The 14,274-nt window shown below is 51.8% G+C and overlaps 2 protein-coding genes across 5 annotated transcripts in view; one reads left to right on the top strand and one right to left on the bottom strand.

The window, feature by feature from the left end:
* CASKIN2 (CASK interacting protein 2) overlaps positions 1–3,047 on the top strand; it is a 33,808-nt gene extending 30,761 nt beyond the window's left edge. For both annotated transcript variants that reach the window (XM_027654322.1, XM_027654323.1), the window contains 2 exons: positions 8–326; positions 533–3,047. In XM_027654322.1, coding sequence (XP_027510123.1) covers positions 8–326; positions 533–629 — 416 coding nt within the window. In that variant the 3' untranslated portion in view covers positions 630–3,047. The remainder of the gene's footprint in view (positions 1–7; positions 327–532) is intronic.
* A 714-nt stretch (positions 3,048–3,761) lies between these two features.
* TMEM94 (transmembrane protein 94) overlaps positions 3,762–14,274 on the bottom strand; it is a 50,310-nt gene continuing 39,797 nt past the window's right edge. For all 3 annotated transcript variants that reach the window (XM_027654327.1, XM_027654326.1, XM_027654325.1), the window contains 11 exons: positions 13,727–13,826; positions 12,252–12,360; positions 11,521–11,710; positions 10,898–10,975; positions 10,449–10,534; positions 9,818–9,899; positions 9,368–9,522; positions 8,976–9,070; positions 7,791–7,884; positions 7,394–7,564; positions 3,762–6,558 (listed from right to left, as the gene is read on the bottom strand). In XM_027654327.1, the coding sequence (XP_027510128.1) occupies positions 6,486–6,558; positions 7,394–7,564; positions 7,791–7,884; positions 8,976–9,070; positions 9,368–9,522; positions 9,818–9,899; positions 10,449–10,534; positions 10,898–10,975; positions 11,521–11,710; positions 12,252–12,360; positions 13,727–13,826 (1,233 nt within the window). In that variant the 3' untranslated portion in view covers positions 3,762–6,485. The remainder of the gene's footprint in view (positions 6,559–7,393; positions 7,565–7,790; positions 7,885–8,975; positions 9,071–9,367; positions 9,523–9,817; positions 9,900–10,448; positions 10,535–10,897; positions 10,976–11,520; positions 11,711–12,251; positions 12,361–13,726; positions 13,827–14,274) is intronic.

Here is a 14,274-nt window from a genome sequence, read left to right as displayed (position 1 = left end):
TTTGCAGATGTCCCCACCAAGCACACCTCTGTGGCATCCACCAAGCTTGTCTTCTCTGGGCCCAAGACCATCTACCAGCAGGTCCTGCAGCCCTCCCGCCACACTGTTGCTCCCTGGGCAGCCACAGAGGCGGTGCCAGATGTGATCGGGTCCCTGCCTGGTCCCAGCTCACTGACACTGGACACAGGCAGCAAGATGTTGGCAAAGCCTTTGGCAGGTGCCCCGGGGGCCACCCTGGCCCAGCAGCGGCTGGAACAGACCAACTCCACGCTGGCAGCCACCCTGCAGGCAGCTGAGAAGAAGATCACGGTGGAGGAGGCAGAGAGGTGAGGGAAATGCTGGGGCTGGACCCCTGAGGTGGGATTGGGAAGCTGTGCAGGGGAACTGCCTGCACCACACAGGTCACTGGTGCTCGAGCCCACCTGTGTGCTGAGCTCCAGCTGCCACTGATCAGGTCCAGCCTGGCCAAACCTTCCCCATCAGCACCTGCAGCCTTTGGGCGGTGCTTTGACTCTCTCCCTTTCCTCCCCAGCCACCCTGGGACTGTGCACTCGGCCAAGAACATCCTGGAAGACATAAGCAACATGTTCGACGACCTGGCCGACCAGCTGGACGCGATGCTGGACTGAGGCTTGCTCCCTCCTTCCCCTCCTCACCTCCGGCTGCTCCGCCAGTGCCCCTCACCCATGGGGAGGAGCGGATCTGGCACCGAGCGGCGCCACCAGGTCTCTCCAGCCACTCCCTCCCCGCACTTTGCACTGCAGCTGGGAACGCAGCTGCCCTCCTTGCTCACCCCTGGTTCTGTGTCACACGTGCCAGCGTGGCTGTGGGCCGGTTTCCGAGGGGGTCAAGCATTTCCCACCAGACTGGAAGCAGGAGGAGAGCCCAGAGGGGGCTGCACATGTGGTCCTGGAGGCCACAGAGAAGCCCTCGCTCCCTTGCACAGAGCTGAGGAGCCTCCACAAGGGACCTTTCTCTTTCCCCACTGCATTGTCAAGCCTTGCCTCTTATTATTTATCCCCTGCCAACAATGTGTCACAGGAGAGACCTCCCCAGGCAGCCGCCACTGAGCTGGCGATTTACTGAGCAGTCCCAGCCCCGGCAAGGCCTGACAGCAGCTAAAAGAAGACAGGGTTTGTCGCAATTTGGCAGTTTGTGGAGCGAGAAGGAACCTTTCTGCTTTATTTGCCGCTTTTCCAAATGCGTCAGCGTCAGGCAGTGTGTAATCCAAGTGGATCGAAATCCCTCCGGCGGGACCCACAACCCCCTTGGGATGGGGCTGGCACAGCCTCCGAAGCGGCGGATGTTCTGTCACGGCCCTGCCGGACATGGGGGGCCTTCCTGCCCCTTCCCAGAGCGATGAGGATGGCGATGGCAGCGCCAAAGGCCTGGGGATTTGGGCCAGTCCGTCTGGATCGTGCTGCTCAATGGAGTTTGCCCTCTGCCAACACCGTGCCTACACAAACCCCCACCCTGGTCCTTCCAGAGTGAAGTAGCAGGGTGTTGATGTTTTTTAATTTCTTTTTTTCCCCCCCTCCCCTATCCCTTGTCTTTGGGAGAAAACAGCCCGTTTTCCCAGTCCCCCTCCCTGCAGGGAGCTGCTGGCACAAACGCCGCCGCCAGCATTGTTGAACAGTAGCGGCGTTCGGGGCCGGGCGCGATCCTTCCCCGCGGCACCGAGGCCCGGCGGGAGAGCTGACCCCGCGTGCCCCGCGGGAATGCGGCTCGGGAAGCAGCTCCTGTGCGCTGGATGCGGCCACAGCCCGTGGCTGCAGCGACAGCTCCCTGCATCCAGGCGGGAGGAAACGGCTGCATCGCTCGGAGACAGATTTCTCTCTCTCGCAGGATCTGCTCAGTAGTGCATGGCTAAATATGTCCAAGAGCCCCGAACTTGGCTCGCACCCGGCATGCCAAGCAAATGAAAGCATCGGAGCACCAGAAGGGAACTGAAAGATTGTGCTGAAGTGCCATTTGCTACAAAAAAAAAAAAAAATCCAAACAAAGGGAAAGAAAAATCCACGTATTTCCCTCTTTTTTAAAAAAAATCGCCAATGCAAAGCCAAACTGGAAAGGGAGAAGGTGGCTGAGGAGGAATTTGCTTCCCAATCCTTCTGGGAGTTTGTGGCTGAACTGGACTGTTTGCAGCCCCTTGTCCTGTTGCATGGGAAGGGGAGCAAAGCCCAACTGGACAATCCCAAGCGTCTCTGCTCCTGAGGGCAGTTGTGCTGTGGGCTGGGCAGGTGAGAGGTGCCAGCCTGGCTTCTGGGTTGAAAAGCAAAAACAAAGTCCTGAAGAAACCTAAAATCCTATTGTTGGCTGGGACTTGAGGTCACTGTGAGGCTCTAAGACACTTCTCTCCTGATGAATTGGTCTCTGATTTCTGTCCCACTCAGTGTATCCACTGCCTATGTCTGACAGGGAAGTGCCACATCATGGACGTGATGTTTTCAAATAGCTACAACCAGTGGCACTTTATCAAGAGGTTCACAGAAACCTTTTAAAACTGATTTTTACTCTCGTGAGTCAACCTGGGACAAACCCAAGTTTTTTTTTTCAATGTTGATAAACTGTAAATGTTCTTTTTTAAAAGGCCAATGTATATATTTTAAATGTGATTTATTATATATATTTACTAACCAGAACTGCAAGTCTTGGACTGTAGGGTCAGGGATAAGAGGACACTGGGGTGGAGCTGCCGCCGTCTGAGCCACCTGAGGGCAGCACGACGCTGCTCTCATTGTCAATAAGGGAATTAAACATTCGATTTTGCAGAAGAATGCCTATTTTTTAAAAGCTCTAGATCTCTATTTTGAAGCTACTGTATGGTGTGTAAGTTATGTACACTGCAACTGGGACTAACTGACCCCAGCTGCACCTGCTCTGTGCAGCAAGACAGTGAGGGGAAAAAATAGCCCATGTAATCACCAGACTGACAACAGATTTTAAACCATCTGCTCTGTTTGTGTTAATCATGCGTTTTGTTTTCCACTAACATCCATTAAGACTAAATTCTATTAAACAGTGGGGCATATTTTACCCTTTTGATAGTTTTGCCTAGTTGTGTCCTTCGTGTCAAATTGCACAAGCTTGTCACCTACTGTTTGAAGTTCATGGAGGATCAGCTTTATCCTGTCCCTTGAGTGCTCCAGGGTTTCCTCAGATTATCTCCCCTGCTGAGTCCTGCAAGGTTAACGTTCACTTTGAGTTTCACCACCGTGGCAGTGACGTGGTGAGAGCAGGGACCAGCACCACCTCCCAGTGTCCCACTGCCCAGCTCTGGGCACATCCCAGCACCTCAGCTCCCTCCACCGGCCAGGCAGAGCATTCCTCCTCCTCCTGCATGGTCAAGAGTGTGGTGACAGTGACCCCAGGTCCTGCTTTGCTCAAGACAAGCATCCCAGGCCTCCTCATTCTTGTCTCCAGTGCTCCCAGTGCCTATTCCAGCTCACCCTGACCTTTCATCCATCCCGAGGGATTCAAACCGTGCCACCAGCCTCGACTGAAGCAGTGCCTGGGATCCACGAAACCAACAGGTAAGCAAACTTATTCTGTAGGAAGAGGTGTTCAGAGCTGCAGAGATTTGTCCAAAGCTGAGCAGAAAGTGGGAAAAAGGCCAGGATCGGGTCCCAGGAGCATCCAAGTGCTTGGGCTGTGTCCCTGCAACAGGCGAGCCAGGAAACTCACACCCTGTGACCTGAGCAGCCACACACATTTTTACCTCCTTCCTTTGCTGGTGCAAACTCGTTCCCACTCTCACTGGGTGTGTTATCCAAGACAATCATTTATTGCCATTCATATACTGGATGCATGTGGGTCTGGGTTTATCTTTTCTTTTTTTTTTAATACAATTTACAAGTTTTAATACAAATGAAATATTTTTACATACATCCCAAAAAATTTAATATAAAATATACAGCATTTAAAAACATCTTGATGTAGGAAATTTCCTTCTGAAGCCATGCACCCTGACCCTTGGACACCTTAGTGGCTGAGGGAAGGGTGGCATTGGCAAGACCATCCAAAAGGCTCCATTCATACACCTCAGCTCCCTCCATGTCTAGCAGGGGAAGGAGGATGCAGGAAAATAAACATTTGTGATCACTCAGAGAAGGAAACCCTTGGAGGTGCCTCCTCTAGAGGAGGGTGTGGCCAGCAGGAAGCCCTGGAATCTGCTGCCTTTTATCACCTACAGCAGTTCTGGCACAGGGCAAGGGCTGAGGTTCGGGTGGGGGGAAAATTGCTCTGCAGGGACGGCAGTGAGCAGCTCTGTGCTGCCTCTGCCTCCAGCTCAGCTCGGCCACAGAGGAGATCATACCACACCTGTGACCCAACCCTGGCATTAGGAAGAAGAGGTGATTTCTCAGGTGTCAGGTGTAACAGATCTGGAGCTGGCATTTAGTGAATTGAGGCTGGGAAAGGCGCAGCTTGTTCTCCCCGAGCCAGGTGGCTCTGTGAGTGCCAGGGGAGTGAGGGCAGAGTTCAGACCCAGGCTGCAAGAGGAGTGGCCAGTGAGCTGCTGGCTCCCTATCCCATGCAATCCTGACAGCATGGGATCTCCACATCCACTCTCCAGCTGCAGGAACAGAGTCTGGGCCTCAAACACCCCCATCTGCTCCCCTCCAACATCCCCCGTGCATCCCCAGAGCTCAGGGACTGCCTGTACCCAGCTTTGCTCCCCTGCCAGACCCACAGTGGGGAGAGGGTATTGCTTAGAGACACAAAGCCGTGTCTGTGCTCTCTGGTTATGCTGAAAAGTGAGGAAGACAAGCTGGAGCAGCAGGGCAGAGCGTGGGGGTTCCAGCGAGCTCCCTGCCTGCCCAGGAGGGACCAGCCACCATTTGTTAGCCCCTGGTACCAACAGGGAAGTAACAGCCAACTGTAGTGTTAATCTTGGGAGCAAAAACAGGGCCAGGATTTACCAGGTTTGGTCAGTTTTTAGAACTAGAGAAAATATCTCCATGAGCTGCAAATACTCTGGTAGCCAAGCCTGTGTGGCCCTTGTCTGTCAGCCCACAACAGCACCAGTGTTCCCAGTACAGCTGGGGTCTGTTCCAAGCTCAGAGCAGGTGTGCTGCACTGGGACAGATCCTGGTTTGCAGCAAACCCTCATAGGAGGGTCCCCCCAGGCAAATGAAGAGACCTCCAGAAAAACAGGGAATAAACACTGCCCAGGGAGGTTGTGGATGCCCCATCCCTGGAAGTGTCCAAGGCCAGGCTGGACAGGGCTTGGAGCAACCTGGTCTGTGACATCCCAGCCCATGGGCAGAGGGGTTGAACTAGATGAGCCTTAAAGTCTCTTCCAACCCAAACCATCCTGTGATTCTGTGTGAAGGCATTAGCATGGAGGGGAGAGACTTCCCGGCACTATCACAGAAAGACATGATGAGGGGGGGGTTTTCCAGTGCCTTGGAGAGAATGTACTGGATGCAGCACAATCCTGGGACTGGGGAAGGAGCCATCCACCAGCTCTGTCTTAGTCACAACTGCAAGTTGCAGATATCCTGCCAGGAAAGACATCCCCTCCCTCCAGGGTGGGATAGGCAGGCTCAGGTTTTATCTCTGGCTGTGGCTCTCTCAAGCAGGCGTGTTACTGAAGCAGAACAGCAATTCGGATCACAAACAGGAGAATGGTTATAAACCTCTCTGGGGTTATTAAAGCAGATAAAAGCTCGTTCAACAGGGCTGGAGGAAGCTGAGCCATGCTGGCTCCCTGCAGGCAGGCAGAGCTGCCCTCCTGACTCCCTCTGCACCAGATCAGTCAGTCAAACGGGGGCAGCTTTTCCTAAAGCTGTGTCTCATCCCTCTTCTGAAGCACTCAACAGCCGGGATAAGGATACAGCAACAACACTAGAGGGCAGGCCTGGCCCAGCCTGGCTGTCCCAGCGCCCTGCCAGAGACCCTTCCCACTGTCCCCTCAGGATGTGAGCTCCAGTCCCCACTTGGCTCCCAGCACTCCTGGAACTGCAAGAGGGATGGCTCCTTTGCCCCAGGACACAGGGACAGGGAGGCAGGTGAGGGCATGCACAGGCATGCACACAGGGAGAGCAGGCAGAGATGGGAAAACAAAACAGGTTTCAATAGAGATCTCTTGCTTCAGCAGACCTACATCTCCCCTGCTGGCCCCAGATTCTCCTGCCAGGCCCAGGAAACCCATTTGCTCACACAGAGGAAAGGAGTCGCTTCATTTCAGCATCACCATGATACTAACAAATACCTCTAGTAATAAATAAATAAAGGAAGAGCAGCCTGAAGAGGCACCAGAGCTTGCAGGCTCCTGTGAGTGTACCCTGGCAGGCTGGGGAGGGGCTGCATACCTGGGGGGGATCCCTGCCTGGGGCCCCGGGAAGGTGCTGATGTACTTTTGCCAGGAGGCTGTCTGGTTTGCATGTGGGAGGGAAAACTCCCTGAGCCTTTGGTGCAGCCTCTCTCCCAGTGCAGGATGTGGCTGTTTGGCCCTGGCTCCAGGGAACTTGAGCTGGGAGCATTTAAAATGGTGAATTCATCCCCAGCTTGGTTTCAAACTGCAGCTTCTGCCTCTTTTGGTAACGGACCCGGACCCTGGAGAAGGAAGAACAAAGAAGAGAGTCAGCATATGGAGAGGGGAAAGGCAAGCAAGGCTGTCCCACTGCCATTCCTGGGCTGCCAGACCCAAGAAACAGGGAAGCCCTTGGCCTGGGCCCTTTGGTAGCCTGGGAGGGAAATCACAGGCAGAAGGCAACCCATGGTCTCAGTCCTTCCCCATCCAGCCAAATCCCATCTCCAGGGACACCGGACACAGCAGAGAAAGGTCCAGAAACCCTTCCCCAGGAACAGAGATGGTGTCTCTGTCCCCACCAGGGTTCCCTGCAATCCCTGCTGCTTTTCCTCACCAGCCCATTTCCTGAGTCAACGTTCATTAGCGTTAACTCCCAGCCCTGGCTGCTCCCTGTGCTGGGGAGAACAGCCAGTCACTGCCTGCTACTAGTTCTTGGCTTCAGCCACTTCCCCTGAAAATGAGTCCCACAGTCCAGGCACTGTGTGAAGGCCTGTTTCCTCTGCTGGGATTCAATGCCTCTCTGTCCTCATGGGACAAGATGGAGAGAACAGCCCCTTCCAATTCTACATTGGTATTTCATAGACCTTGGCTGTCTCCCTCTCTTTGGTTTGAGATAAGGAAATTTTGGTCTCCCTTCCTGCTCCCAATCACTGCCACTGCCCTTCCCTGACCCTCTTTCCTCCCCTGTGCTTCCTCCCTGAGAGGTGGAACACAATAACCAGGTGATTTACACAATGCAATCATCTTTTCCTTTTTATTCCCCACCCTGTTCCCCGGGCATGATTTTTTTTGCAGCTCAAGGCCAGGCTGGAGTGAGAATCCAGCCCTTTCTCCTCATCTTCCTTACTACCCCCATACCTGATTTCATGCAGCTTGACAATCTCATTGATGATAACCACAAGGACCAAGGAAAGAAAACCCAGGAGCCATGAGACCGGGGAGATGGAAACATGGTCAAAGGTCAAAGAAGAATTGAGGTTTTCCCAGAGTTTCAGGTCCAGCACAGTCTGTGCCACTTGCCCCAGCAATCTAAGATCAAAAACAGACACAGCAAACCTCAGCAGAGCTCACAAGCTTCCCAGGATCTGCAGATCAGGGTTCAGGCTGAAATGCTCACAACAGAGACCCTTCACCAGTTCAGCAGTGGAGATCAATTGCTGTCTCTTCAGCACCAGCAAACTGGTGCTAGAGCTGACCTAGAGCCCTGCTTGCTCCAGCATTCTGGAATGCCTCATCAGGGCCTGGGGATACTCACACAACAGCCACAGTGAGCGTCCACCAGCGGTTGGAGAGGGGGCTCTTCTTCCACAGGGGCTTGGTGCGATGGACGTGGGTGATGGAGATGAACACTGCAGCGAAAAGGGGTTATTGGCATCACACACAGACACTTCACAACACACACCAACAGCTGGAACTCCAAAGGGATATGGGGCTTATGGCCCTTTCATTCAAGGCCCTTTCAGATCAGGCTCCCCACAGCAATTCCAAGTCCCTGGATATGTGGGGGGGAGCAGTGGTTGTCCCGCACAGGGTTACTCCCTGTGAGGTTGGTTCACAGCCTGGCGAGGTAAAACAGAGCAGGCAAAGGCCCAGACCTGGGGGGTGGGTGTGCCCTTGTTTCTGGGTCACTGCAGGCCTGCACCAGAGGAAAGCTCCAGCCCAGAGACATATTTAGCCAGAGACCCAGACCTATCTGCACAGGAATGAGCATTTAACTGCTGCCAGGCTAAGCAGCCCTGCCTTGCCTCAGTGGTCTGAGGGACATAAAACAGTACTGCACACTCCCTCTCTCCAAAGGTGGGCTGCCTCTCAAACCAGAAGGCATTTCTGCTCACCTGAACACCTGCACAACTCAACACCCAGTGCTCTGCCCAGCACCAAGACACAGCACCACAGGACATGGACAGGGAGCAGAGACCCTTTAGGGTCGTCAGGGAGCAGCTGGATATACTCTGCCAGGCCATGGTGTACAGGTGATGAGGGTCAAGCAGGACATGGCTCCACGCCCCTCCAGAGGGTTTAAAAAGGCTTCCAGCTCCCAAACAGCCACAGCTTGTACTAGTGCTCTTTGGGGGATGGAAATGAGGTGCTTCACAAAATGGCAGCAGGGATATAAGGACTTCTGAGGCAAAGAATATTTTTTGAGAGCTACAGGTGCTGCTACTGATTTGCAAGAAGGCAAAGAGGGATGCTGCTCTTCTGGTGAGACTGGAAAGGAATCAGCACTTCAGCAGGCTGGTAGGAAACAGAATCAGCTCCAAGTGTGTTGTTTTTAAAATTTCAGGGCAATGTTTAGTGAGACAGGGTCTGTGCTGAGAGGCCACTGCAGTGTCTGCTTCTATCAGGAAGTTTGTGACCTCAGACAAAGGGCAAAGAAGGAGGCAAAGGATGCAAGTTTTTCCCCAGAGTAGGAAATGGTGTTCTGGGAATTAGGATTTACCTGTGTGTAAAACAATCAGGCCAGCTGTGAGCTTCTGGGCTACAAGAAGAGCATTGGAAAATGTCCCAAACCAGTCAGGAGCACCATCAGCATTGCTAGTGAATGAGAGGACACAGAAAAGAAGTCAACAGTGGGGACTTACTGTCTGACCTCTTCCCACCAGGGCCAGGTCCTTCTCTAACAGCTGAGAGAACTAAGTGTGAGCCCAGAGTCAGGCTGTCCTGGTACCAGGAGGTGACAATGAGCAATGCAATTGTCAAGGCTACAGGGAGAGCACCCAGCCCTCTGTGTAGCCATTTTAGTTGGGAAGAGGCTGAAGCTTGTTAGAGGGGAATCAGTTCTACCTGGAAGGGCAAGAGTAAGAGGGGTGTGTGCCAGGCTCAGTTCCTCACCTGTGCAGCATGATGGAGGAGCAGGCTGTGAGATTGAGGCTGGTGGTGTTCACCTCTTTGCAGGACTCATGCAGTGTGAACCCAAAGCAGATGAGGCAGGAGCAGATGGTCAGGCTGAATTTCAGCAGGAAGCAGAACAGGAAGTAGTGCTGAGTCTGTGAATAAGGGAGAGGAAGGAGGATGACACAGGCATGTCACTGGCACAACCTCCTCTCCATGAACCATCAGAGAATCAGTGGCTGCAAAAGACAAGCTGTAGTTCAGATGAGATGCTGCACTGTGGATCTGCCCTGTGGGTATGCTGGCACTAAGGAATTCCCTTCCTGGCTCATGCCATGGATCAATTTACCAAGCGAGCTGGAAAGGCACAGGGCCTCAGTTATGCATCAACACTGGGACAAAACAGAACAGAAAAATGTGTGAACAACTAAAATCTGATGGGCCACCTACCTTCTTGGGAATGGAAGTCAAGTTTTTTCCTGTTGCCATGGTCATGATGGAGCTGTGGGGAGGCTTGCCCAGGAGCGAGATACTGGAGAAAGGTAAGTTAGTCTTTTAGTAACATGTTCAGCACCAGAACTATTCCATTTTTGTCTGTATCTATCATTTGAACCCAAATAACCTCCTCAGATTGCTTGAACCATTAGCACTTATCTGGCCACTGCCTTAAGCATATGCTGTAAAAGGTGTTATTCATGGTAGGTGCAGACAGGGAAAGAGGTGACCTCTAAATGTGTGATGGGGAAAAATCCACCCATGGTACCTTTCCTCCACCTGACACCCCAGGCTCTCCATCATACTCCAGCCAGTGAAAGATTAGGTGATTTTCAGCTGGAGGTTCAAGCCCCAAGATAACAGCAGCTCTCACACAGCTGTCAGGGTTAACACAGCAGTACACAAACACTCCTGTGGCTGTTTCCAAGCACCTTGTCAAAGCAGGTGCTTGGAATAATCCTTGCAGCCTTCTTGGCATGCTGTGGGTGAAGTCAGCTTTCTTTTAACATGGACATGGTGAGGCTGAGGGACCTGGTCTGTGCATCCTGTGCGTGGGTGGGAGGAGATTCCACCCTGATAGACTCACCTGAGCAGTGGGTAGCAGAAACAGGAGAGCCACACAATGTCTGTGGTGCTGAGGATGGGGGGCAGCTGCACCAGGCAGGAGAGGAACTGGACAGAAACAATTCACAGTGAAGAGTGTGAGCAGTGGTAGGAGAGGCTTGTTACCCAAGATGCTGCTGACTTCCCCCAAAACACTGGGATGAGCTGATAACTAGGCTGCCACTGCACAGCCCCTCCACACGTTGCAGAGGGGTGCTTTTCTCCAGGGAAAAAGGGTTTGAAAAGAAACCCCCACATGAGGGTCAGGGAGAAGGGGCAGGCTGAGATCACATAGTCTCTATTTGTAATTCCACCAAACCTGACTGAAGGCCATGTTCCTCTCCCGAGGCTGCCCCACTGCAGCCACCCATACACATGCTCACACCCCTGTTCTCTGAGCTAAGTGCTGTCCCCAGCCAGGCCAGGACTCACCTGAATGACAACCAAGGTCAGCTGGCACTGCAGCAGGAAGAGGAAGCACTTGCGGATCCCGTACGTCGCATGCCTGGCCTGGAAGGAAGAACAAGCCCTCAGAGCCCTCCAAGTGCTGGAGCAGCTGTCAGCCAGGAGCAGTTATTGGCAGGCAGGGGCAGGACATGTGGCCCGCAGGGGAAGTGGGAAGGGAGAGGATCTGGACACATTGAAAGCAAAAAGGGAACGTCTCTTGCCTGGATGCAGAGGTTATGAAGAAAAAGGTAGAATTTTGCCAAGGAGTAAATTTGTTTAAACTCCTGGCTTTTCTGGGGTTACACTTCTCCCTAATCGTGCACTGTTGTCTGGCTCTCTAGGGATCTCTGTAAGATTATATTCCATCCAGGTGAACAATAATCACGTTCTTTTGCCACAAGGCACCATTCCCAAACCATCCCCTACACCTTGAACCAGTAGAGCCAGGCAGGAAGATTCTCTCTCTGTTGGGCTTTCTGAGCAAAGGACAGGAGACACAAGAAAACCTAGTGCTGGAAACTTTCTATGGGCACCTCAAGGAGAATGCTCATGTCAGCTCCTGGGCTCTGCTCCCTGTGGGCCCTGGAGAGGAGATGTGCCTGGCTCACCTGCTCTATCAGCCTGATGATGCTGGTACTCTCTTCTTGGCGGAAGGACATGGAGCAGGGCAGGCTGTTGAGCTGCCCTGAGAGCTGCAGGGGGGTGAGCTCATCAGAGACGTTGGTCAGGGTGGTGCTGGTGGCATAGCCAAAGGTCTCCCAGGAGCAGCGAGATGGGTAGAGAGGGTCCAGTGCTATACTGCAAGGACAACACAGGAGCATCAGAGTCCTCATCCCAGAGGAGAAACCACGTTTCACTGCAGTCCAGCTTGTAAAGTCACACGATGTTGTGCCAACACTACCTCTGTCTACCTTGCTTGTAGAGAAGCCTGGAGCTATTACACTAACTTAGAATCAATGCCCCTAAACTTTCAGTTATTCTTAAAGAAATAATCAACATATTTGGGGTTGTGGCACAAGGTCAACAAATTGGCTGATCCAGAGGGGTATTTCCACTCTTTCACCCAATGGGAAGCACCTGTAATGACAGTTGGGACATAACAGACCAGCATGCAAGAGAGTATCTTCCTTTCAAAGACAGAGAAAAATCTCTCTCTGCATCAAGGGACCTAAGTAGTCATCCCATCCAGACCTCCCTTATGGAGACAAATGCAGCTAATAATGGACAGAGCAATTGTGAGGATCCCCCTGCACAATCCACAGGTGTGGTGTGACCCATGGCTGGGCACTCACTAAGATCAAGGCAAAGGCAGCCAGAGGAGGAATAGATCCTGCCCCACCTGATATCACTTTGCAGGAAGAGGCAGCTGTTCCGAAGGTTGGCAGAGCTTCCCAGACAGCAAGTCACCTCCCCATACTCCTGCATGATCTTGATCATCTCACACATGGCTGCCAAGGGACAGAAGGAGGAACACAGCGTGTCATGTCATTATGCACACAAAGATGCAGTGTTTCACACACTCCTTCCACTCTGGATAACAGGCAGTCAGATCTTTTAAAATTGTCCCAGCTGCCAGTCATATACAGTGAGATCCACAAAGTACACAATTAGATAGGTAACTAACTGCAGACCAGGTGCTCTGCCACTGCAGGGACAGAGCTGTGGTTCACAGAACTCTGACCCAAAGAGTTGCATCTCCAGCACATTTCTTTCAGACCAGAGCTGGTGCATAAGACAGCTTCAGCCTCAAATACTCTTGTTAGAAAACAGCAGAAATGAAATAAACCTAAAATAAATACAGCATTTCAAACTCTGCTCAGCAGCACATCACTACTGTTCTTCCAAGTCTAAAGGAACAGAGGGAATATAGCAAACCACTCCAAAAGCAGTGCCACGCTTAGCCACGCTCAGAGCCAGTCCCTGTTCCTGCACTCCCACCCACCACCACCTCTAGCCTTCATCAATATGTTTATCAACACCCCTCAGGGCCTCTAAATCAAAGCTGCTGTTTGATCTGATTTTTATTCTGTAGCTCCATGCACAGTGCTCTGTGTATATATGGATTTTCTGGAATGCTCCAGGCAAAAAAACCTCAAGCCTCCCCTCCACAGATTCCTGTGTAAACAACTTATCTAAATGCCTGGTGCACACAGATCTGCAGCCCAGTGAGGGGTTGGGTTGAGTGGGGAACTGCCACTTCTGTCAAAAAGAGAGAGGAAACTTGGGCACAAAGTGGGCCACTGTAAACTGTGGCCAGAGGTTCTGAAATGCCAAATCATAATGATGCTTCACACTTTTGCTGGAGACTGGGCAGGAGTCAGCCAGCAGAGCACTCAGCCCCTTTCTTAGACAATATAGTGCCTCAGAGAGGGAAAAAAATTTTGCCCTTTCTGGTTTTCTGCAATCAAAAACTCTGCAGAGCAGCAGAAGGTGTTAACAGCAATTGCCAGGGGAAAATTCTTCTTGGAAGTGATTTCCGAGTTATATAAGGCAGTGAGGGTTGTGAGCAGAGATCAAAGTCTCCTGGTGCACTGATAATATTTATTTAATAAAAGGCAGTAGTAGCATTTTGAATGTTTGCTTTTGTGTCTCTTACGAATGCAAATTGAAGGGAGTGGTTCTTAGCCCAATTCAGTAGATGGGGACTAAAATGAAGTTAACACCTGGCTTCCCACAGGTAGCCACAGAGAGTCATTAATACCAGTATAGACTTGTGGAACATATCCCCTGCCCTTCACCTGTGTGCACACTGGGATGAGCCAGAGCAAATAGCTGGGGAAGGTATTCATAGGACTCACACTCTGTGCCACTTACTCTCTGGGGTGCAGTCTGTGAAGAGAGGCACCAGCAAAGGCACATTGTCAATGTTCTGCAGGTGAGGTCTCACCTGGTGGATCCCCCGAGGGAGTTTGGCCTGGAAAAGAGAAAGGAGAGATTAAGCAGGGCAGTAGTGTGTGTGTGAAGGAGAGGCATTTCAGAGCAAACTGCTGAAATGGCAGTGATGATTCCTAGAATTATGCAACTGCTAGATCAGATACAAATTCATGTCCTTGTAGATAGAACTGGCTGTCCCAAGCCACTGTCAAAGGTGTTTTGTTAAAAGTTCTACACTGAAATGCAAGCTGTTTGTGCTTGCTCTCAGGGTTTGTAAGGTTAGTGTGACAAAACTGTGCTCAAGGATTTCTAAGGGCTTTTTACCTGTGTGGAGAATCTAGTCAGACACATGTGCTGTCTCCCAGCAACAAGATCTATTTCAATTGCAGCCATATCAACACTGCAGCAAGGGAAAAAGGGTTCTTGCCTTCTAAAACCAGATCTAATAGATTGATTGATTGATTGATTGATTTTAGCTTGGATCTATC

Source organism: Corapipo altera, unplaced genomic scaffold (assembly GCF_003945725.1).
Source record: "Corapipo altera isolate COAL_440 unplaced genomic scaffold, ASM394572v1 343, whole genome shotgun sequence".
Taxonomy (NCBI): domain Eukaryota; kingdom Metazoa; phylum Chordata; class Aves; order Passeriformes; family Pipridae; genus Corapipo; species Corapipo altera.
This window is presented reverse-complemented; position numbering and strand designations above follow the sequence as displayed.